This window comes from Neofelis nebulosa, chromosome 9 (genome assembly GCF_028018385.1).
Source record: "Neofelis nebulosa isolate mNeoNeb1 chromosome 9, mNeoNeb1.pri, whole genome shotgun sequence".
NCBI classification, from domain to species: Eukaryota; Metazoa; Chordata; class Mammalia; order Carnivora; family Felidae; genus Neofelis; species Neofelis nebulosa.
Window position 1 is genome coordinate 23,110,420 of NC_080790.1, and position 23,408 is coordinate 23,133,827.

A 23,408-nucleotide genomic window follows, 5' to 3' on the forward strand; every position below is an offset into this window, starting at 1 on the left:
TTTCCAAGGCCTCTTGATCTGTGAGAACCATACAGCAGTGACAGGTGCCAGCTTTAGCTAGCTTAACTATGTGGCAGGCCCAGAGGTCTTTCGAGCATTGCTTTTTCTTCAGTTGAAATAAGTTTGTTTCTTCAGGGCTACCTGAGTGGCTCAGTCAGTTGGGCTTCTTAATCTTAACTCTTGATCTTGGCTCAGGTCTTGATCTCAGGGTTGTGAGTTCAAGCCCTGTGCTGGGCTCCATGCTGGGCATGAAGCCTACGCACAAAAAATAAAATAAAGAAGTTTGCTTGTTTGGCATCAAAAGACCAAAATAAAATTTACTCACCAAAAAACAACAAAAAAACAAAAAGCTTTTTCTTTTCATTATTAATTAGGAGTTCAATCTTACTGAAACTCCTTCCACAAATGTCATTGAGCATCTACTCTATAATTCTCTGTGCACTGTGGGTGATGACAGATGAACAAAACCCAGCCTTTGAACTCATGGTTTAATATAAATTACATTAATTGGAAGGATCTCCTATGAAGGAGCTCTTTCATACAGGTCTATTTTCTTTTATGTGTCACATAGTTCTGATCAATGAGGGCTTAAATATTTTTGTTCCTCTATACTTATCTGTGTGATTCTCTTTTCTCCCTAGAAGTGTTCACCCAGAGATTTCTGTAGCCTCTTGGTGTTGATTAGCTATGGCATTTGTTTTAGAACAAAGATACTTTTAGGCAAGAAATTACAATAAAAAGTACTTGCTGTCTGTGTTTAGGTATATCTCTAGGCTTGTGTTTATACAGTTATTTTTTATTTTTTAATGTTTATTTTTGAGAGAGAGAGTGTGTGTGTGCGTGTGTATCCGAAGCAGTCTCCATGCTCTGAGCTGTCAGCACAGAGCCAGATGAGGGGCCCAAACTCACAAATGGCAAGATCATGACCTGAGCCGAAGTCAGGCACCTAACTGACTGAGCCACCCAGGCGCTCCTATATGTTTATGGAAGAAGAAAAGGAGGCAGAATTAGAACACAGTGATTGGAGGGGGTACGTGGATTTCTAATTCCCTCTCAAATGTAAAGTATTTTGATTAAATGCTTTTAGTCCAAAGAAAGAAGGATCAGGAAGCAGCTAAAGCAGTTAACTTCATGCAGAGTTGGAAAAGAATTAGAAGCTCAAACAAATGTCCGATCACTGGCCAAGCTAGGTTCAGACACGGGTGAGAGTCAGGAGAGAGATACCTGGGTAAGGTAGAAGGGCAGGGCTCACGGGACTTCTTCCTCTCTACCACCTGCGGCTGCTGAGCCTCTGACTTGACCACCCTCGCAGGAAATAGTCTTCTTCATTCCAAGCATTTCCTTGAGTGAAGAACCACCGTGACTTTGATTCATGGCCTGTCCTTTGGAAGTCTATACTGGTGGGCTGGTTGCTGATGCTGTGTTCTCAAAATCTATTGGCCTGGAATAATACGCTGGCATTGAGCAGGGGAGGGGAAAAAAAAGAAGAAGAAGAAGAAAACACAGTAAATACAGTACATCTGAACATTGGACTTTGTTAAAATAGAAATACTTGTCTCCCGGCCTCCCACATGTATTCAATTTAAATGCATGAAAGGAAATGTAATTTTGAGTGTGTCTTGAGGTTAGATTGAGCACCATGGAACAAGATTCAAGTAGATGAAATCAGATTGGATTTTGGAAGGCGATGAGAGGCCATCCCCCCAACCTCCCGAACCTCCCAGTGAAATTTACCTCACCACTGGGCAGGGAAGACCTAATGCGTTTTCCAAAGGTCTACAGCTCAAGCTGGTTTTTGGGTTTTGGGTTTTGTTTTTAATTTTTGTTAATGTTTGTTTATTTTTGAGACGGAGCGGGGGGAGGGGCAGAGAGAGAGAGAGAGAGGGAGACACAGAACCTCAAGCAGGCTCCAATCTCGGAGCTGTCAGCATGGAGCCCAACACAGGGCTTGAACTCACGGACCGTGAGCTGAAGTCGGATGCTTAACCGCCTGAGCCACCCAGACGCCCCTCAAGCTGGTTTTTAGTGACCTTTCAAAAGTTAATTCACCCCTGTGCACCTCAGCTTCCTCCTCTGTAAAATGGGGAGAGTCCCATCTATAGCGTAAGTTTGCTGGGAGGCAGTAGGTAACTAGCGTAGAGAATCTAGTTCATGCTGGGCTGGGCACATAGCATATACTCAGCTAAGCACGTTCCTTCCTAAATTGGTGCAAAAAAAGAAAGAGTTCTTTCTTGCCTTTAAATCCTAGATTTGAGGGGAAGCAACCCACTGGGGAAATTCAAATTTTCTCAGACTTTCTCCACATGAGGAGGTTGCTAGGTCTGGCACATCTTGCAGATGCTGATGGGGTGGGCGCTAAGAAAGGTGGGGTGCTCTTTCATAGAGCCGAAGTATTGATTCAGTCTCTCTCCCTGGTTTGCTCACTCCCTGCAGTTCGGGAGGGGATGGCTCCCTTGAGACCGTGACCACCTTACCAAGTAAGTACCCACCAGGGGCTCGAGTCTGTTCGCTGGTTCCCCCTGACCCCTGGGCTCCCTGAGTGCCCCTCAGCTAAGAAAGAGGATGTAACATCATCTTTGCGGGCTGCCGCCGAATGGGAGGACAGGCCCATGGACAGGTAGTTGAGGGGGTGGAATAAGCACTGATTTGGAGCCCTGACGCCTGGGTTCAGGCCCTGGCTCTTCTCTGTGCTCGCCCAGGGCAAGGTGGCCTAGGCCAAGTCACCAAACCTTCTGAGGCTCAGGCTTTTTCAACTTGTCCAGAGGGAACAGAGACAATCCAGTGAGGTAGTGAGTATTCCCTGCACCGTGAACTGTGAAAGGAAGAGAAAGAAAGGGAGGAGGGAGGGAGGGAGGGCAGAAGCAAGAAAGGGAGACAGAGAGAGAAGGAAAGAAAAGAAAGGAAACGGAAAGAGAAAAGAAAACCTGAGAGGCTCTTGCTGTTTTGGTCTACCACATCATTTCCACTCAGCCCCAGTCCCTGCCAGGCACACCCTCTGCCTCCCTGCCTCCCCTCACTGGAGACGGTCACGAAGCCCACTCTGGGGAGCGTGGACCAGACAGAGTGGACCTTCTGGCCTTCCTCTTAAAGTCTCCGTGTCCCGTTCACCCCCTTCTCTCCCAGATATCCTTCGGAAGTTTAACAGAAATCTCAGAGGCTACGCGGTGGGCACGGGTGACGCCAATGGCACAAATGCATTCCTTAATCAGGCTGTTCCTGGAGCAAAGGCTGGGTATGGCGTTCGGGGAGGAGGGCCTGCGGGGTAGAAAGTGGGAGGCACATAGTCGCTCGCCTTTGAGACTGTAATGCTGGCCTCCATGTGCAAAGGGGACATTCATCCGTTTGCAGCGATGATTTGAGAGGCCTTCAGCCACTCTCTTCCCTGGCTGCCCCTGTGACTAAGGCCACAGCGGGGAGGCTCGAGAGGCTGAAGCTGGGACAGGAGCCACGTCCCTGGAGGCTGAACTCCTGACCTTGCTTCATGGGGTGACGTGTTCTAATCGTGCAACGAACCGACTAACCTTATCCCGGTTTTAAAACTCACTGTGACACAACGGTGCCAGCGAGCTTCACTCTCCCCAAAGCCTCACAAGTGGCAGTTCCCCGAAAGCATCAAGGAGTGCCAGCAAATGAACAGACAAGCCAGAATCTCCAGCCTTGGAGGCTTCTGGGGCCACATGTCATGGCCTATCCCTAGTCCTGCTATGGAGCTAATAGGAAATGCAATTGAGAAGTCAGAGGCAGCTAAAGCGGAATGCTCAGCACCCCCCTCCCCCAGGATGATCTCAGGAGGTCCCTCACCCTGCTCCTGGTGGCCCCAGCTGCCCGGGTTTCTTTGCTCCTGACCCAGCCATCTGAGCCTCCGTCACACTGTCACCTTCCTGCTCAGGCCCACGCCCTTCTAGCTGATGGGCACATCCTTCCAACCTGCTCACTCAGCCGGGGAAGACCTTTCTGGATGGCAGAAACATCTGGGGACAGAGGGACCCACCAGCAGGTCCCAGGGGATCTTCATGCTGTGGCTCCATGTCACCCACACCTGTAACAGGGGCCTGAACTAGGGGGGCGCTTGGGGTGCTCGAGATCTAGTCTTTCCATGAATTATCTATCGACCCAGGCACGTGCGCAGTATATGTTTATTCCCCACCCCATTCTAAAAGAAGCATCTTACTAAGTTTACCAAAAACATACGAACAAGTAACATGTACATTAGAAAAATCACAGCCACTGGTGGTGGGAAGATGGGGAGGAAGCAGCTGTGTCAATCTGAGCCTTTTTACAGTTATCATGCCTGAGCATCAAACTCTCAGCTTCCTAGCAGCCAGAGTAAAAAGAGCATGTTAAAACGTTTATAGATCTGGTTTCAGGATCTATACTGGTCCTTCAAAGGAGATCAATGGAATCCCAGAAGAGTCCTAAAAAGGAGACCACGAGTAACAAAGACAGTTGACAATATCCTTGACTACAGCTTTAGGACAAACATACGAGTGGCTTTTCAAAGGGTTATTTGTTGTAATAAGTCTTCAGAACAGGCAAGTAGCTCCTTGTCCTTGAGCCTCAGGATCTCTGGCAGTTCATGCAATGGGGATAATGCCATGGAAACCTCCAGTTCAGGCCCTTTAGGAGGAAAAATCCAGGCACTGTTCCTCAGTAGGACTGATTTCCTCTCCTTCTCAGGGAACTTATGAGCCAAGTCCAGACTCTGGTACAGAGGATGAAAGATGACCATGTGAGTCGGATTTATGGTTATTTTTAAGCCCTAATTTTCTAACCCACTAAAGTCCCCAAATGGAGTGGTCTGCCGTGAAAACAGTGAGCCCTGTCACTAAAGGCATTTAAGCAGTGGTAGGAGAGCCCATATCCCAGGCCCTGGAGGAGATTACACCCATGGTGGTGGGGGTGGGGTGTCATCACTGATCACAATGATCTTGAAAGTCCCTCCTGATGCTAAGGTTCTGTGGTCTATAAATCAGCCTCTAAAATTCTTTCAGCTCCGAGATTCTGATTCTATTATTTTGAGTGGGCAAGGAAGTCTTAGAAGGTTGACTGGATTTCCTAGAGCTCTGGCATTATTTGTGTGTTTGTTGGAAATCATCAAGCATTTTCCTCCTGTATAGAGAGTGAATTTCCACAAGGACTGGAAGATTATCACGGTGCTGATTGGAGGCAGCGATTTATGTGACTACTGCACGGATTCGGTAATGGGGGCAGCCGGGCCTACTCATTGCTCCTGACATTGACCAGTAGGCTTGGGGGTCCTCTTTGAGAACAGGCCCTGGAACCAAGGCTGGGACTGTCCAGCTATGCCTCTGTGTGTGTGTGTGTGTGTGTGTGTGTGTGTGTGTGTGTGTGTGTACGCGCAAACACACACACACTCACACTCCTCTTACCCCGTGACCCTCAGATTTCTGGCTCCACCTCCACGTCCCAGGTGGTAGATGTGGTGCTTCTACTCTCCTCTTACAATTCCAGAAAATCCAGAAAGCGGGGAAAGTGTGTAGACCCCCACAGTGGGAGGGAGGACCTGCACATTCACCTCCTAAACTAAAGCTTGTCTTCGGGTTGGCCCATCTTTGGTGACAGCAAGGAGTCAACTGTTCCGATTCTGACACGATGAGCTGGTCACAACCAGGGGCCAGAGGGAGAAGAAGTCCTTTGCGTGGAGCCGGAGGGGGGCCTTCAACTGGCCCCCTACCCTCTCCCCTGAACCAGCCCCTCACCTCCCTCCTCTCTCTTCCCAGAATCTGTATTCTGCAGCCAAGTTTTTTGACCATCTCCGCAATGCCTTGGACATCCTGCATAGAGAGGTGGGTAGGGGTTCCCACAAGGGGTTCTTGAGCTGGACACAGCTCAAGAATGTGGGGGGTAAAGGTGGATGGAGACAAGAAGGTGAGATGCCCCCTCCCCCGAAGGAGACAGCCAAGGGCGTGGGCTCCTCCCTTTTCTAGAGTTTGGGCCCTACCCCAAGGATGCCTATTCCATTTGGAATCAACACAGAAGGATCTCAGGCTTGAAGAAAAGTAGGCAGCTCGTGTGCTAATCATCCCCTACCACCACCTGGGACATTGCCTAGGGGCAGCAGCATGGTGGCTCCAAGGCTGGGCCCTGCACTCTGAGCCGTAGGCTGTATCTGGAGCAAGCCCCTCTCTGGTCCTGCTCCCAGGAGCTCATTCCCTTTCTACCCCCCTGACATGGGGAAGCCGCTCCAGCAGCCCAGCGGGGGGCACTCCAACCACCACCTGCTTCTCTGGGCGGCTGAGTCTTCATGCCTGCTCAGCAGAGTGGGTCCAGGTTGGGCTAGAGGGAAATGGCAAATGGGGCACCTATCCCAGCACATTTGAAGCTTGCTGACTGATGGCTGAATAGAGCTGAACCATCAGGAGTTGGACTCCGGTCTGCCATATTGTCCCACGCCAGGAGGCGCCACTCATGCTGTAGCTCATGTGGGCACCTTAGCCTTCAGGGACCTAGGCGGTCATCTGTGTAGAGGCCTTCCCAAGACTCCACTCAGGGACAACTGAGCTGGAGTTCTGTAGGGCCCCAGAGCTAGTCCCACTTCTCAGGACCCTAAGGCAGTTTGAGGGAGAAGCCCCCAGAGCCCCTCTCTCACCTGCAGCCTTTCCCTTAGGTGCCCAGAGCCCTGGTCAACCTGGTGGACTTCATGAACCCCAGCGTCATGCGACAGGTGTTCCTGGGCAATCCAGACAAGTGCCCTGTGCAGCAGGCCAGGTAGGCAGGTGCTGGCTGCCCCGGAAAGAGAAGCACTGACCCCCTGGTCTGGCTCATACAGTGGTGACTCCTCAGGGTCTTTGTGACTTGGTTTGTCTATGTGTCCAAGTCTGTAAAGGGGGTCTTAGGAGCGCCCCCTTCTGAGAGGTTGGGAACATGGCCCCCCTTACTGAACCTCTGTGACATGGGAGCCACAAAGGAGAAGGTCAGGGCTGGGACAAAGGCTGATGTTTGAGAAACAGTGTAGCCCAGCCTGTGAAAAGGGGAACCGTGTAGGGATGTATACGTACGTGGTCAAGTTGGAACAGAAAGTGAGGAAATGATCCACAGAATTCGGTTACCTTTACGGGGAAGGAGCAAATTGGGGAACTTCAGAATGGGTGTGTCTTGTTTCTGACGCAGGGTGAGAGGTGCACAGGTACATGTTTCATTCATCTTCATACCTTATATGTACATTTATTTATTTAACCAATAGTTTCACAGAACCAACTGTGTGCCTGGCACTGTTCTGAGTACTTTAGAGATAATATCTGCTTTAACATTAAGTGCATTTCGTGAGCGTGAAATAATTCATGATGAAATTCATTCAGACTCATTATGAATTCACAGTTCACGATGAAGGGGGACACAGTGAGACACTAGTGTGAACTAAGGAGGTATCCGAGGGCGTGAGCATCAGAGGCCCCCAAATATAGGCTCCCATACCAAGGATGCATTTTAATTTTATTCTTAAGAATTAAACACTGAATTTTCATTGCCTAAATTCATTTGTTCGGCATAACTTGCCACAGGCCCTGTGCCGACAGTCAGATACTGGTTCTCTATGAGTATGAGAGGGTGTTCACTCACGTGCCCTTGGGACTTTGTCCAGTCCCTGTGTCAGGCCGGGAACCTGCCCCTGAGAACAGGCATCAGAGCCGCGGGGCACATGTGCTCCTAAGGGGGGTGGGGGGCAGCTCAAGCGAACAGAACCAGTTCTGACCAGAGCTTCAGCTCCGGGTCCCCCTGCCTCCCCCTCTTTGTGCAGCATTTTGTGTAACTGCATTCTGACCCCTCGGGAGAGCTCCCAAGAGCTGGCCAGGCTAGAGGCCATCACCCAAGCCTACCAGGTGAGACCAAGAAAGGCACCATCCGGGGTGCCCTCCCCCTACTCAGTCAACACACCAGCGCTTGGGGAAGGGAAGAGCTATTCGAGGTTTGAGGACATCACCCTCTGGGCCCCTTCCCCTGCCCCACCTCGCTGAAGTGTCTCAGGCACCTCGGTTAGAGTCATCCCAAAGGGATCCAGGTGACAATGCCCTTGTGGCCCAGCTGCCCTCGGTGGCTTAACCCCGTGCTTGGCCTGAAGAGGTCAGTAGTTCTAGGTGCTCCATGGGTGGGCCTTTTCCTCCCCTGCACCCTGGAGGCCCAGCTGCCCCCGTCCCTCCCCCGTTCTTTCCCCCTCCTCACCAGGCAGACCAAAAACGGCGGGGTTAGAGGCCCTGAGCCTGTGGCCTTCTGGAGACCCTGCTCAGGTTTTTATTCCTTGTGGCACTTCCTGTATGGCTCTTCAGATTTTGCAATTCCCTTAAAAGAAAGGTGAACCAACTGGTTTCCATTTCTCTGGAAAGAGATTTGCAGTCACACGTGTTTGTGCTCTTGAGGGAAGGGCTGAGTCACCCCCTCATGCAGGGAGATGGGGGCAGGGATGCTACCCACCACTCCCTTGCTTCCCCCACTGGGCTTTCAGGCCCCCCAGGGCCGGTGTTGAAAGCACCCCGCGTGTACCCACAGAGCAGCATGCGTGAACTGGTGGAGTCAGGCCGCTATGACACAAGGGAGGACTTCTCCGTGGTACTGCAGCCTTTCTTCCGCAACATCCGGCTCCCCGTCCTGGCGGTACGCTCCCTGCTCTCCCCGTTGGGGCTCCTGGGAGGAGGAAGAAGAAATTCAAGGCAGAGTTGCCAAGGGCTTTCAGGAGAGTGTGAATACAATGGGGAAGAGGCAGGCAACTCTCCCGGTGCTGGTCTGGCCGTACAGCCTCCTTGGGCACCTGAGCTGTGTTCCTAGAGGCAGCCGGATGTGGGATGTTTTCATTACTACTGATAGTGACCTCCATTTTGTTAAGCACCTGCTATGTGCCAGGCCCTGGGTCTGCCGTAGTAAAATCTTCACAACTACCTTTGAGAGGAGTGTCTTCATCCCCACATAACAGGCTCAGAGGGGTGAAGTATCCTTCCTACAATCACATAGGGAAAGAGGGACAGAGAGGCAAGATTTGAACATATCCAACTTCAGATTATACACTTTATGCCACACACGGACCACCGAAGTGATAAAGGAGGGTTCTGGGTAATGGGTCCCCCTATCCCCCGGCCATGCTCTCCACCTGACACACTGAGCCAAAGAGCTCTGTGTGTGCACTGGGGTGGGGACTCGGTTCTCTCCTCCTGGGCCTCCATCCACAGGGTCTCGCCTAGTTGGAGGGGAGCTGGAAGAGGCCTTGAGCGCCCCTGATCACCTCAAGAGAGATGAGGGTGTTGGTTGCCCTGGTGTCAGCTTTGCCCAGGCCTGCCCCAAAGCTCTGCCCCACTCTCCCCACCAAGACCACTGGAACCAGCTGACCAAGGCCTGGGAAGGAGCTTTTCCTAGCTGGCTTGCCAAGACTCCTCAGGGACTAGGATCTCATTCCCTCAACCATGGCATGGGCTAGGGCATTGCACAACTGTGCCTAAAAATAAATATAACGCTTTTTAAAAACATTAAATAAGTGGCATTGTGGGGCCAGAAAGGAGAATGGGGGGTTGGGGTCACCCAAGGCTATTGATCTGTGGGATTGCTCTTATCTCCCTGTTGAGATGAGCAGACCTTGTAGAAGGCCTCTTGGGAACTTCCCTAGAGGGAGGGGGGCACCGAGTGGCCACCCCCAGGGGTCAGGCCGATCAGCTGTGGCCCCCTCTTTACCCTCCATACCAAAAGGATCTTAAATCCATTTTTCTGTTTCAGGATGGGCACCTGGATATATCCTTCTTCGCCCCAGACTGTATCCACCCAAGTCAGAAATTCCACTCCCAGCTCTCCAGAGCCCTTTGGGCCAATATGGTAAAATAAGTGGGGTATCCCTGGGTCTCTGGGGCTCTAGTCTAGCAAAGCACCAGCACCTATAGAATGGTGCCTGTTCCTGGCCTCCCTTTGCAAGTAAGGCGTAAAGGAGCAGTGGCTGGCCCAACTGCAGAAGTCTATAGAACCGAAAATATGGAGTCCTTAGGATTCTCGGATCAACTTCACTCTCTCCTTTGTGCTTTGAGCTGTGAGGAGGGACTCTCTTCGGAATGCCAGGCAGACCCCTCACATTCATTCAATATGTTCTACGTGCCAGCAGCTAGGCGAGGCGGTGTAAACCATGTTATCTCAGCCTCTCGCCAGGCCTGCCAGCCAACTCTCAGGAGTTTCTGAGGAAGCCGAGTCCTGGAGACATGGAGACACTAGCCCAGCATCCCCCAGCAGAGCCAGGAGAGGAGGCCAAACCCCCTGACCTCAAGCTGTGAGCTGTCCCCGCTGCCAGGTGCTGCCAGGGAATGTTCGCTTCAGCGGCAGCAAATTAGTGCACCTGATCTCTCTTTTCTTCCCCAATAGCTTGAGCCACTAGGAAGGAAAACAGATACGCTGGACCTGATGGCAAATATATCCCTCTCCTGCCCTCCTCAGGTAATGGGGGAGGACCTGCCTTGCCCCTCTCCAGACACCACAGCTCAGACCTTGCCCTCACCTGGTCCTGGCCCAGGTGGACTTTAGAAGGTGAACAGGAGGACTTTAGAAGGAAGGAAGTGGCTGGGAACTGAAAGCAGAGGAGAGAGCGCAGAAGCCCTTCTTTGACAAGATGAGAGAAGCAGGTGGTCGGGGTGGGAAGCCCAGGCCAAGCAGAGGCAGAGGACCAAGCAGAGGCCAAGCAGAGGCCAAGCAGAGGCAGAGCTGTGGGTTCATGGGAAGGTGGGGGTGGGGGCAAGAAGCCAGAAGTGTGGCAAGAAGGCTCATTTTAGCAACAGCGCTTGGGGCCGCTGAGAAAGTCTGACTGCGGGTCAGGAGCCTTCGTGAGAAGCCAGGCGGCTCTGAAGTTGTGGTTAGTGGTCTTAGAGCCAGGAGTGGGAGCTCCCAGCAGGGCCGGGGGTCAAATAGGAGAGCTGGCAAAGGGCACCAGGGAGCTGGTGGAGGAGGGGCCACTGGGGCAGGACTCAGCTCAGGGCTCCTTTTAAGGAGGAAAATGTTAAGTGGTTGTTAAAGTTGATTTCAGGCCTAGGGTGGGGGCAGGTTCCCACTGCCTTCAGCTCCCTTTCCTAGGCCCTGTCTTAACAGCTTTTTAACCAAATAAGGCGGAAGCCAGAGGGCCCTCAGGCGGGAGGTGGTTAAAGCAGAAGGGCCTGACCCAGCCTGACCCTTTCCCTGCTGGGTCTGGCGGCCTCACCCTCTCCTGCCCTGAGGGCTGAGCAAGAAATTGACTGGCAGCTCCCCCATGTGTCTACCAGGGCTCCAGGGAGCGTGGGCACCCTAGCTCACACCCATGCTCCCTACCTGCTGCCTCCCCCAGCCCAGCCTCGTGCACCATCAGGAGGGCAAGGGCGGTGGGAAGGAGGCATAGAGAATGAAGGCAGTGAGGGCAAAGGGCCGGGTTGCTGGGTCTAGTGCTTGGAGCGAAGGAATAGGCAAACGATGTAACACGGACGCCTCCAGCCCGGTGGTCAGATCTGCTGAAGGGCTGGGGCGAGGTCGCAGAGGGAGCCCTCCTGTGCCAGGTGTAGACTGTTTAATTGCTAGGCCCTGAGGCTGTCCAGGAGTTTCCAGGGGAGGGGTCAGGCAACCTACATAATGGGGGCATTTGGGGACTCAGAGCAGTGGCTGTGAACCATACCAGAGCTATTTCAGTGTTTTGACAACCCGGATGTCCATCCTGAACATCAGCCATGGAAAATCCTCTCCGATCTGTCAATTGCCTTTCCGTTAAATAGTAAACGTAATAACTCCTTCCAGGGACCGGTCATTCGCTCTTCCTCCCCACAAACATTTATTAAGTACCAGGTCGGAGCCCAGGTACCGGGTCAGGGAGAGCTCTGTCACCATGGGCCTCAAGGGGACCTGTGCCACTCTCTGCCCCAAACCAGGCAAGGAGCCACAAAAGGGTGCCGCTTCAAACCAGCACGTCGGGCCACAGTGGGCTCTGCTCCAGCTTCTGGACTGAGCCTGACTGAGCCATTGGTAAGCAGAGGAGAGCAAAGCCAGCCTCTTAGAAGTGCAGAAGCCCAGCCTGGGAGAAGCGGTTGCCAGGCAACCCCAGAGCCCGTTCCGAAAGGATCCATCTGTTGGCCAGCCCTGCTTCCCCACACCAGGCAACGCAGCACCCTGCGTCCCCCTGGCCCATCTGCTCCCTCCCGTGTGCCTCCGAGCTATATAAAAGTCCACCAACATCTCAGTGCGAGCCGACAGGGGCCAGGCAGAACATATTTTAGTCCTAGCTGTGTCTAAACATAGAGGCAACAGGCAGGACCCAGCGGGGAGAAGGGGGCCGGGATGGATGGGAGCACTGGAGAGCTTTCTCAGCCTCCTCCCTGCTCCTCCCCCTGCCCTAGGCAACTGTGAGGTATTCTGCCAGGCGGGTCGGGCACTTAATAGCACTCCATGGATTTCTGTCAGACTTTCAGGTTGGACACATGATCTTCCAGCCAGCTTTTGATTAGCCGCTCTGTGGACTGCGACCGCTGTCCCCTTTCTGCTCTCATTGCCTCTCTGCCCACGCCTCCCCTAACCCAGGGCAGCCGGCTGTGGCTCCTCTCCAGGCTTTGAAGAAACCAGCTGGAAAACCAACATGGGTCTCTCTCTGTTCCTATTCCTCTTGTCCTCTCTCTGCCTTTGTCCATGTTAACCGCCTTCTCCATGAAGTTCATCTCTGCCTGCATTCCTGGAGGCAAAGCCACCATGGTTGGGCTGTCTTTCTAGTCACTGTCTCTTCTTGTTTCCCAAATGGGGACATTCTCCCACTTTCCTGTCCCACCTCGATTCCCTTTTTCTGTCTCCACATCCCCTCGCTCAGATTTGTCGGTTTCCACAGTTTTCTGTTAAATTTCTCTGCCCAGACTTCCCCAGCCCGTGTCTTCATTTCTCCTTTCTTAAACTCCAGTTCTGTTCTTCTAACCTGGAAGAGATGTTTCCTGCTGGGGTGCCCTGGGTGGCGTAAGGTTGCCCAGAAGGCAGCTTAAACGTATTGCCAGGGTATCAACAAAGCGGGGAACCAGAGCGAGACACCGAGAAGGGTGAGGACAGAGAAAGAGAGAAACTGAAATAACGTTAAGTGCTATTTCACCAATCTTTCATCTTGAGAAAAAGGAGAGGTCTGTTGGGTTCTCTTATATTTACTTTACTGCCTAGCAGGTTTTCTCTTTTGAATTACATATGGGGGACACTATTATATTTTGAATGCTTTGGACTTCTAAATCCTGCCCCACCTCACCATCACCCCAAACTCAACAAACATCCATCCAAAAAATTATTTTTGAGTAAGAAATGTCAAAATAGGCACTATTTGTCTCCCCAAACTGTCTGATCCTTAGGACTTCCCTATTTCTGTATTGTTGTGGTTTTCACAGGTCTGTGGGTGTGGGACATCGGGTGCCCTATCTGATAGGAGCCTTCCTAGTGCCCCCCCACCTGTCCTCTTTTCCTTTCCTCCTGCCACCACCTCCATTCACATCCTCATCACTTTGTGTGCTAAACGTCCTGTGGCCCTTCCCACCATAAAACAACAGAGAATTCTATAACCTTAGGATCTCAGCAGGGAGGGCCTTGGCGTCCTGTGGGTGGGATGTGTCCTGTAATAACTGAGCTATTCCTCCCAAGGCATCTCTACGGCGTCTACTTAAACTTCCATGCTCTCAAGGCCGCACCTTTCAACTGGCTGCCCAGTTGTGAAATCAGATTAGTCGGTCATGAACCAGCACGTTTGGAATGGGATGGGACTGGGTAGAGAGGCCAAGGGCATTCCATATAGTACTGTTATGTCCTCCTTCCTGTCACTAGCACCAACCCCCACCCCCCGCACCCTCCCTCGTCTTCTCCTTATCTCAGACAAGCCTTCCAAACCCTGCCTCATGTGGTAGGTATGCCCCCTGGAATGTAGGCCCCCCTTGGGTAGGTGCCTAGGCTTGACTGTACCCTCCTCGTTTGGTCTGAGCAGCACAGGACAGAAGAAAACCTCCACTCCTTCCCTGAAGAACCTCACACCTAGTAACACAGCCAAGATGAACATGACCTTCCCTGTAGCCACTGACTCACGGTGCTGATTCATGACAGGTGGCTGTGCTGGCACTGGCCACCCCAGGCAGGCCACACCATCTCTGCACAGCCCTGCCTAGGAGAACACACGCCCTGGTGCTGGCATCCCATCAGCTTCACTTTCTACCTACGGGCATTACAGATCTAGCTTCAGAGAGCCAGTCAGACTCGCTGCAATCAGTCCCTTTTCCACCTTATCAGCTCCACGCTAGGCCCTTCCACCGCTGTGACTCACACATGCGCTATGTGGTCAATGGTCAATAAACAAGGCTACCTCTCTGCCACTGCCCTGGACCTGTTCTCATTGTTCCTGCTCTGGCCTCACTCGCCACAGCATTCCAGTGTCTCCTTGACCTCTGACCCCTTTGACTCAGTCTCCCCTTTCTGGCCTCTCCTCCAACCCTTGGGTCATGTGACCAAACCGACTCTCCAGTTGGCCTTTCAGGACTCCCAGAAGGGCAGGGTGAGTCTTTGCCCCCTGGTTGTTCCTGTGCTGGACACTCTGGGGCTAGCTCCAGCCCCCAGACCCTGTACCCAGTCAGGTCTCCCTTGACGTGGTGGGGAAAACCATTGGTGACCCTCCACGCCCTGAGTCTCCTACTTGAGGTCTATATGTCCCCAGATCCTGTAGCCAATTCTTCAGCAATTACTGCACTTACTGGACACACTGGTCTCTGAGGCTTTACTTCCTCACAGCGTCATCTCATGCTTTCTGCCTGACCGGGTTGTGAGCCTCTTTGTACCCTCCCCTCATCGTAGCACCTAGAACAGGGCTCTGAACACATGGGCCGCTTACACACACGTAGGTCAGTTTTTTGTAGAATGCTCCCACATTGCCCTCCTCGGATGGGGAATGCTCAGCGGCTGCCAACAATATCAGCTGAGACAAGCCCACTTAGCCATGGTGACGTGCCATCGTGAGCCCTCCGCGGCCTTGCACGCTTCCTGCCCTTGGCTCTCAGTACTCATCAGGCCCATGTTTCAGCTAGGAAGGCTGAGCCTCAGGAGGAGGGAGAGACACGTGGGGGTTCCGGGGAGCCAGGATCGGTGCCGGGCCTGCAGTGTTGCACATGCAGACTCAGTCCTCCAAGGCCACTGCTGAGTCCCTCACTTCCTCTTCCTCCGCCTGACGGACAAGCTCTTTCACTGGCCTGACCCTGCTGTGAGAAAGGCCTGTCCGATCAGACCCCACTCTGCACTCACTACCTGCTCTCTACCTGGACCAGGTCCCTCCCCTGTACTGGACCTCAGTTGCTCCTCATCTGTAAAATGGGGGCTTTCGGGGGTTGCAAACTCAGAGGCCAGGCCAGGCAGGAACACGATTGGGTGGATGGGACTAGGTATCGGACAGGAGGCAGTGGGAGGGCCGGAACTGAAGACCATGCACCTTTTCTTAAAGCATTCAGACTCTTCTTCTCTCCTCCCCACCCCTCTTCTTTTTTAACACCAGTCAGGCCAAAATAAAGGAGAACAAAACAAAATGTCTTCTGGCTCAGTTTAGCCCACGGGCAGTCAGTTTTCAACCCCTGGAACTGATCCCCAGTGACCCCCCTCCTCCAACATGCTGGTTCTTCTTTCTTGTTCCCATTTTAACCTAAATGTTTCGACCATTCCACAGAGCACGTCTGGTGAAACTGTTGGTGGCCCTAGGCCACTTGCTAACTCCTGGTCTCAGGCTTATTGTTCTCGCTTCTTATCATTTTTACATTTTCTCATTACTTTGTGTTTCCCCTGTTTCTCCTTTGCCTACTTCCTTCTTCCTGCTTCAATTAACCCTCACCTGCGACTGAATACACTTGGATCTTGACCGGGCTTGGGAGAAAACCAATTGTGAAATAGGTTAGGACATGAAGAGGCTGCCTCACAATAAAAATAAGACCACAGTACATGAAACCAACCTGAAGGGAGTAAGACACAAAGTTCAAAGGAGGCAAGGGAAAAAAAAAGATGAAAATATATTGATCGTCAATACTTTCTGGAAAAGAAAAAAATGCTATAATGCGGATCTCTTGGAGAAGGTACAAAGGAAATAAAAGCGATCATTCTGAGGATTAGGTAGATAGACGTTCTGTTGCTACAGTGAAAACCAAACCCTAGAACTCTGAGAAGAACATGCACGGAACCCTTTTGAGGTCTCTGCACCTCCTGCCAAAGCTGTTACATAAAACCCTTCAGAGGATGAATTAAATTAAGTTTAGGCGGTTCTTACTATTGAAATGCAGACGAGTCGTGTTAAATAAATCAAGAGGACGGCATTGTTAGTCCTCTTTCCTAAGTAACCTTCGAGGCTGTCAGATAAGCTCTCCCTGTGGTTTCTGTTCTCTTTTAGAATGAGCCCTTCCTGAGAACTCCCCGGAACAGCAACTACACCTACCCCACCAAGCCGGCCATTGAGGTAACCCCTGACGCACGTCTGCCTCTCTCAGGGACAAAGCATTTCTACCTGCCAGTGACTCGGGGCGTGGTACGCTTTCCAGAGTCTGAGCTTAAGCAGAAATGCACCCATCTTACATACTGGAAATTGGAATGTGAAAAAAAAAAAAAAAAAAAAAAGTTTCCTGAACCGTGAAATTCCCGGTTTGTCCTAACATGTTCTCAAGTGCTTACTGACATCAGCAACCAACTAGACGAAGTGCCAGTGGATTGGCTTTCGTGAACCTTTGCACAGACCTCATTTCTGATTAGGCTACTCAGCCTTTCAAGCAGGGGTGAGGGGGAGGTGGTGGGTTTGATGAGCCATAGACTTCCGGTAAGGTGGAAGCTGAGTGGGAAGAGCCTCAGTTCCAGGGGCCGGGCCCAACAGGAAGCTGACACATATCCAGGTGGGTCCCCAGGGCTTGTCTGATTCAAGTCAATTGTTCTAGCTCTGAGGAACCCCGAAGGTTCAAGGCCCGTGGCTTTAGGGACTGCTTACTCCAAAGATGGCCTGAAGATGCTTTGCCACGCAGGCCTGGTCCAGACAAGATCCGTCAGCCACCAGGACAGGGCTCAACCACCAGTTTCAGCTAAGCACCTATGGCATATGTCCAGTCTTGTGCTGGGGCTGGAGGGAACTCAGAGAAGTATCAGACATAGTCCTCTCCTTGAGGAGTTTGAGGTCATTCCATAATGAGCACTTACGATGTGCCTAGCACTGCTCCAGAGAGACAGAGCAGACCAGACAGATGGGTTCCACCCCTCAGGGAGCTTACAATCTACTGGAACAGGCATCGGATACCTAGCTCTACGCGATCCTTTCAGCTCTGAGGGCGGCTCCGTGGGAGGTGATTTGAGAAAGTGTGAAGGGGCAAGAGAGGGGTGGCAAGTTCTGATGAGACTCACAGACCAGGCCTCTCTGAGGAGGGGAGCTAGGAGCTGGGATGCACGTGATGAGAAGTCCCTGGCCATCTGGAAAGCCAAAGCCGGGGTCCCAGGCAGGGCTAAGAGTGCAAGGGCTCAGAAGTGGGGCTGAGTTGGGGGACTGGAGGAAGAGACAGAAGGTCGGAGTGGCTGTGGGCAAGTGAATAAGGGGGAAGGCAGTGGGGTGGTGAGCTCAGAAGGGTTGTCAGGGCCCAGGTCACAGTGAATCTGAATTCCCGAGGAAGAAGATGAGGCTTCAAAGTAGAGAGACGTGGGAAGGCCCTGGACCTTCTGGGAGAGGGGAACACAATCTTGTTCACTGCGTGGAAAGATCTCCCTGACTAGTGTGGGAAGTGGGTCGAAAGCAGCAGGAGTGAGTGAAGTCCTTTCATAAGCCAGCGGGAGCACTGAGGCTAACTTGTATGAAATTCTTCAAGGACGGTTAGATGCTGAGCTCTGGGGAATGAGCCATGTCAGTCTCACGGCTGTCCAGCTTCTCTGGATTCTCTCAGGCTCCCATTAGCCCAATGGAGGCTAGTCCCAGGCAAACCATGGCCCCAAATCCACTATAACCGAAATGTCAGCTGCCTCCTGTCAACGAGGCATTGATTTACTTATCGGATTCCTGACTGGAGCAGGCACTATGCTAAGTGCTGGGTAGATGAGGTGAGCAGAGAGCTCTCTGCCTGCCCTCTTGGATCTTACAGCCTCATGAACCTTTACTTCTGCTGCTAAAAGTTAAACCCCAGGCCTAGAAGGTGTTATTTTTTTCAATACCTTGCCATTTAAAGTAGCCACAGACAAAAATAAAAAATTAAAAAATTAAAAAAAATAAAAATAAAGTAGCCACGGACAGGTACCATCAACACGACCGAGGAACTTGTTAGACATGCCAAATCCCGAGCATCACCCCAGTCCTACTGACTCAGAATCCGTGTCCGACAAGACCCCCAGGGGATTCGGGTGCCCTGGTGCAGGGTACAGCACGTGGTTCTTCCCTTGTGACAGATGAGCGTGCTCAAAGTCCAACCTGCATTGGTTACGGCTGCAGGGAGCATGCTTGTCTCTGGCTCACCAGCTAGCTGAGACATTTCTAAAGGGTTCCCGGCTAGAGAACTTCTTTGAAGCTGCTTTTTCCCAGATGTTTGTCCTCTGCACACAAGCATGTTCTTGATTTCAATAGAATTTCCACATCAGTGTGATGAATTTATCCCAAGAGCAACCTCTTGGGATAAACTCACTTCTATCAGATTTAAGCAAATAATATTAAAAAATTTTTTTTCAACGCTTTTTTATTTATTTTTGGGACAGAGAGAGACAGAGCATGAGTGGGGGAGGGGCAGAGAGAGAGGGAGACACAGAATCGGAAGCAGGGTCCAGACTCCGAGCCATCAGCCCAGAGCCTGACGCGGGGCTCGAACTCACGGACCGCGAGATTGTGACCTGGCTGAAGTCGGACGCTTAACCGACTGCGCCACCCAGGCGCCCCAGCAAATAATATTTTAAAGAGGTTGCATCTTTGCTCCCTCGGGAGAGGAGACTTTTCAACAAGGCTGGTCTTTACCATCTGACTAAACAGAAGAGGTGAGCAACAGAAGCCTCTGGCAGTCACACCCCCAGAGAAACAGTCACCCAGTCGTCACCTGTTTGCAAAGCCCTACCATGCGTTCAGCCCTGGGCTTGTCCTTCAGACCCTCCTGGGGACGTGCGAGTGTGGGGGACTCTGGGGAAGAGACTTTCTCCTTCAACGTACTGACACTGGTCATTTCTGTGCCCTGTGCTTCCCACCCCATCCCCTCCTCCAGCACCTAGAAAACGTGCTCTGTATTCTAGAGACAAGGGAATCTGACTAAAGGCATCCAGGTTACAGGCATTAATTTATACACACACAGGAAATTGGTTGGCTATTAAGTTAAATATGCAAAAATATATATACACACGAGCAAAAAAGATACGCGGAAAGCAGGAATGTTACAATGGTAAAAATTTCATGGTATTTTCCTAAAAATATTCTAATGTTGTTGTGGCCCCAGCATTGTACTCAGTGTCCAGTGGCTGAATGTTAAACGGCAACACCAAAACCTATGTGTAATCTTCCATTAGGGCATCCGAATCTATGTTCCTTTGGGAGACCACCTATAGCACTTTGACTGTTCTCTCCCCCCTTTGTTGTGACTGCTGGCTCCACGAAGAGTGTGGATGAGTTGAGCTGGGAAGCACTGAGTATGCGTATGTGTGCCTGCGCATTATGTGTTTTGGGCAAACTGGTAGATACCCAGTTTCTCCTGATTTTCCTCTGAGACCATCTACAGTGAATGGTTCCTGCCCACACGTGATTCCCTACAGGGACACAGTTCTAGCCTCCATCAAAAATTCCTTAGCCAGTTCTCCCTGGACCAAAGCTAACCCTCCTGCACAATGAGTTGTGGGTGTTGTTGTTGTCTTTCCTCCTGTTGCTTTAGAACTGGGGCAGTGACTTCCTGTGTACAGAGTGGAATCCTTCCAACAGCGTCCCCACCTCAGGTGAGTGGAAATATCATCATTATCCTCTTCAGTTAAGGACTTTGCTAAGTGTCAGGTTGGGGGGACACCCTACAAATATACCTTGGAGCCTTGAGCAGACATTGCTGATTCCCGTGCAGTACGGATCTCGATCCTGGGCAGTCCATGAAAAGCTAGCCTGCAACCACTGCTGGGCTCCCAGGCCTCTCCATAGATCACACTTTTTTAAGAGAGAGAGAGAGAAGGAGAGAGAGGGAAAGAGAGACAGCAAGCACAGGGGAGGGGCAGAGGGAGAGGGAGAGAGAGAAAATCTCCAGCAGGCTCTACACCCAGCATGGAGCCCGACGTGGGGCTCGCTCACAAACCGTGAGATCATGACCTAAGCTGAAATCAAGAGTCAGGTGCTCAGCTGACTGGCCCACCCAGGCATCTGCATGGATCATACTTCTCATCCCTGTTTAGTCTCAGTGGCAGTCCCTCAGGCCTCCCTGCCCAGTAGGGAAGGTATAGTCAGGGATCGGGGCCCTATCTGCCTATGCTCAAGACTCCTGCAACCAGCACATTCCTGGACTACCCCAGTGTGAATGGGGTTCCTCTCAGGATGGACGATAGCCATCAAGCCCATTACCCTCAGTGCCTTGGTTGCTCCAAATGGATGGAAGAGGCAACTTTGTTAAGTCTTAAGCTAGAAATAAATCTAACAGGGGCCCGAGGGACTATAGCAGAATCTCCAACTCCTAGTTAAGCTTCTACTTTACACGGAAGAGTCTCCCTCCCTGATCCTCTGTCTTTTTCCTGTCTCCCCTAGTCCATGAGCTCCGGCCAGGAGACATCAAAGTGGTGGCCGCGATGGGCGACTCATTGACTGTGAGTGCTGAGCCAGGAGGGGCATGGGCACCCCCTAACCCAGCCAGACCCTGTGTAGAATGCACACTTCTTCCACACTGGCTTTGCATTCAGCACTTAGCTGACAGTACTGAGAACCTACCTGTGTCAGGCACTGAAACCCAGCCAGGCAGCCACAAGACCTCACCAGGCAATCTAGAATGCTCTGCCCTCTGCCCTTCCACAGTCCTGCTCAAACACAACCTCTTCTGTGAGGGCGCCCCTTCCGTCCCCACTTTCCTACTGTTCCCAAGCATTTTATCTGTGCATTATGGCGTAGTTATCTGAGTCTGCCTGCCTTTATCAGGGAACTCATCTCCAACCACCCAGACTCACAGAGCGGTATGTGCAGGGCAGGGGGTGGGGGGGGTGGTTACCTACACACTACTTAGCACCCCCTCACCCCATTTGCAGATGTGTTCTTTGGGGGCAGAGAGAGCCCAATTCCTACATATAGTGTAGTTTCTCTGCACAAATTGTATTAGCTATTGCTGTATACAGGATGCTCTGCTAACCATTCTGAGGGAAGTGTGAGATGTGGTCATAATCCTTAAGAAACTTGTCAAGCTGGAAAACTAAGCAACTTACACAGAAGGAGATATATAATCATATAGGCGACACACGGGCCTTTTAAAATCAGGTACTCATTTCTGGAAAAACAACTTCCCCATATGCGTGTGAATGTGGTAAATTTTGATATAAACATGGAGAAAGCTTTGGAAGGATAAACCCCAGGGTCTTAACCATTAATTAGCTCTGATGATGTGTATTTGTGGGTGGGGGTGGGGGAGAGATGTAGAGCAGGTGGCAGGAGGCAAGATTAATAAGGTGGGGGGTAGATTGTTAATTTTTTTACATTTTTTAAATGTTTATTTTCGAGAGAGAGAGACACAGAGCATGAGCAGGGGAGGGGAAGAGAGAGAGGGAGCCACAGAATCTGAAGCAGGCTCCAGGCTCTGAGCTGTCAGCACAGAACCCAATGCAGGGCCCGAACCCAAGAACTGTGAGATCATGACCCGAGCCCAAGTTGGATGCTTAACCGACTGAGCCACCCAGGTGCCCCAGTAGATTTTAATTTTTAACAGAATCTTTGTATCATTTCACTAATTATAATGAACATGTATTACTTTTGTAAGTTTCAAAGAGGAATTTCTCTCTCTTTTTTTTAAGAGAAGACATTGAGAGAAAGCTTCATACAGGAGGCTGAAACTGAGAAGAGTCTTAGAGGAGGAATTAGAGATTTAAGGACTGGAAAGCGGGTAGTTCAGCTTTCCCAGCAAGGATACAGTGGGTGGTAACTAGGGAGGCTGGTCCAAGGACTTCAGGCTTCAGATCAATTTGCTTACACCTGAAGGTTGGTGTGGACTAGAAAGCAGGGGGTGAACGAGGGAAGGGAAGTAGAACCCAGATTGTGGTGAGCTCAAAACATTGGTAATGGGGTTTGGCTTTGACCGAGTGGTAAGAGAGACGCACTGAAAGGCAGAGTCAGGAGGGGGGAGGGGTGTGAAGAAAGAGGTGGGCTCAGAAGTACAGGTGGGCACTCCAGTGAGAAGGGAAGAGACACTGGAGACCATGGGGTCAGGTGGGAGGCCAGAGTGTCGTCTACAACAGGAGGCAAGAGTCTCACTTAGGAATGTAGCACAGAGGACAGACAGAAAGGGATGGGAGCTGGAGAGGCTGGGAAGGAAGAATCTTGATCATTCCAGGACTTGGTTATGAGTTATGTGTAGAGGAGTAGGGAGTCAGGACAACCCAGAGATTAAGTGGCCTGGAGAAAAGCTGGTACAATCTTCAGAAAAGGTAAATCCAACTCCCCACTGCTACATGTGCCAGGGCCACAGGGGCCCTTCCCAGTCCCCTCGGCCTACACCTAGGCCCAGCACAGTTCTGGAGCCTTCTCTTCGCCTTTCACAGACAGCATTGGGAGCCAGACCAAGCAACTCCAGCGACCTACCCATGTCCTGGAGAGGAGTCTCCTGGAGGTGAGGATGCTCTCCACTCATTTTCCAACGATGATTCCCCCCGCCCCTGTCACCCCTCCAGAGACCAGCCTGGGTTCCCACAGTCTGGCCCTGAGATGCAAGGAGGCTCCCTGATGCTCATGTCAGTCCCGAGGGTAGTGGGAATCCTGTGTCAGGGGCAGACTCTCTGGTTCTGACTCAGAAATATGACGACTGGTGGAGAAGCAGGTCAGGGTGACCCTCACACAGGTGCTTTCTCTTCCCCAGCATTGGAGGGGACGGCATCTTGGACACCCACACCACACTGCCCAGTAAGTAGCAACACAGAGAAGCACCGTGACTACGCCCACGACAACCCCTTGCTGAGGCCAGAGCCTCCCCCTGAGCAAGGGCGGAGAAGGTCATCTGCAAGGAGGGGAGTCCACCAGCCCTGAAAAGACCCAGACTGGTCCTGCCCCACGCCTGGGCCCCGAGGCGGCACTCTGTCCCTCTCACCTGTGCTGTCTGCTTCACCCTCTTAAAAGACATTCTGAAGAAGTTCAACCCTCACATCCTTGGGTTCTCCACCGGTACCCTGGAGGAGACAGCAGGACTGAATGTGGCCGTGGAAGGAGCCAGAGCTAGGTGAGTAGCCGTGGAAATGGGAGGAAGAGGAGGGCAAGGCTGAGAGGTCCCAGGAGAATGGGAAGGAGG

General features: G+C 51.7%; 1 protein-coding gene and 1 long non-coding RNA gene across 2 annotated transcripts in view; one reads left to right on the plus strand and one right to left on the minus strand.

Moving 5' to 3' along the window:
- Positions 1–23,408, plus strand: part of PLB1 (phospholipase B1) — a 144,172-nt gene that overhangs the window by 102,847 nt on the left and 17,917 nt on the right. The window contains 16 exon segments of the mRNA XM_058682913.1: positions 2,434–2,477; positions 3,124–3,232; positions 4,678–4,729; positions 5,118–5,198; positions 5,742–5,807; positions 6,629–6,729; positions 7,757–7,838; positions 8,503–8,607; positions 9,715–9,810; positions 10,345–10,416; positions 16,358–16,423; positions 19,830–19,890; positions 20,678–20,736; positions 22,669–22,736; positions 22,983–23,026; positions 23,240–23,339. Coding sequence (XP_058538896.1) covers positions 2,434–2,477; positions 3,124–3,232; positions 4,678–4,729; positions 5,118–5,198; positions 5,742–5,807; positions 6,629–6,729; positions 7,757–7,838; positions 8,503–8,607; positions 9,715–9,810; positions 10,345–10,416; positions 16,358–16,423; positions 19,830–19,890; positions 20,678–20,736; positions 22,669–22,736; positions 22,983–23,026; positions 23,240–23,339 — 1,206 coding nt within the window.
- Positions 122–23,347, minus strand: LOC131484564 (uncharacterized). The gene is made up of 4 exons (XR_009248310.1): positions 23,211–23,347; positions 8,501–8,637; positions 1,225–1,454; positions 122–255 (listed from the first exon to the last, which is right to left on the minus strand). It is a non-coding gene; the product is annotated as an uncharacterized LOC131484564 (long non-coding RNA).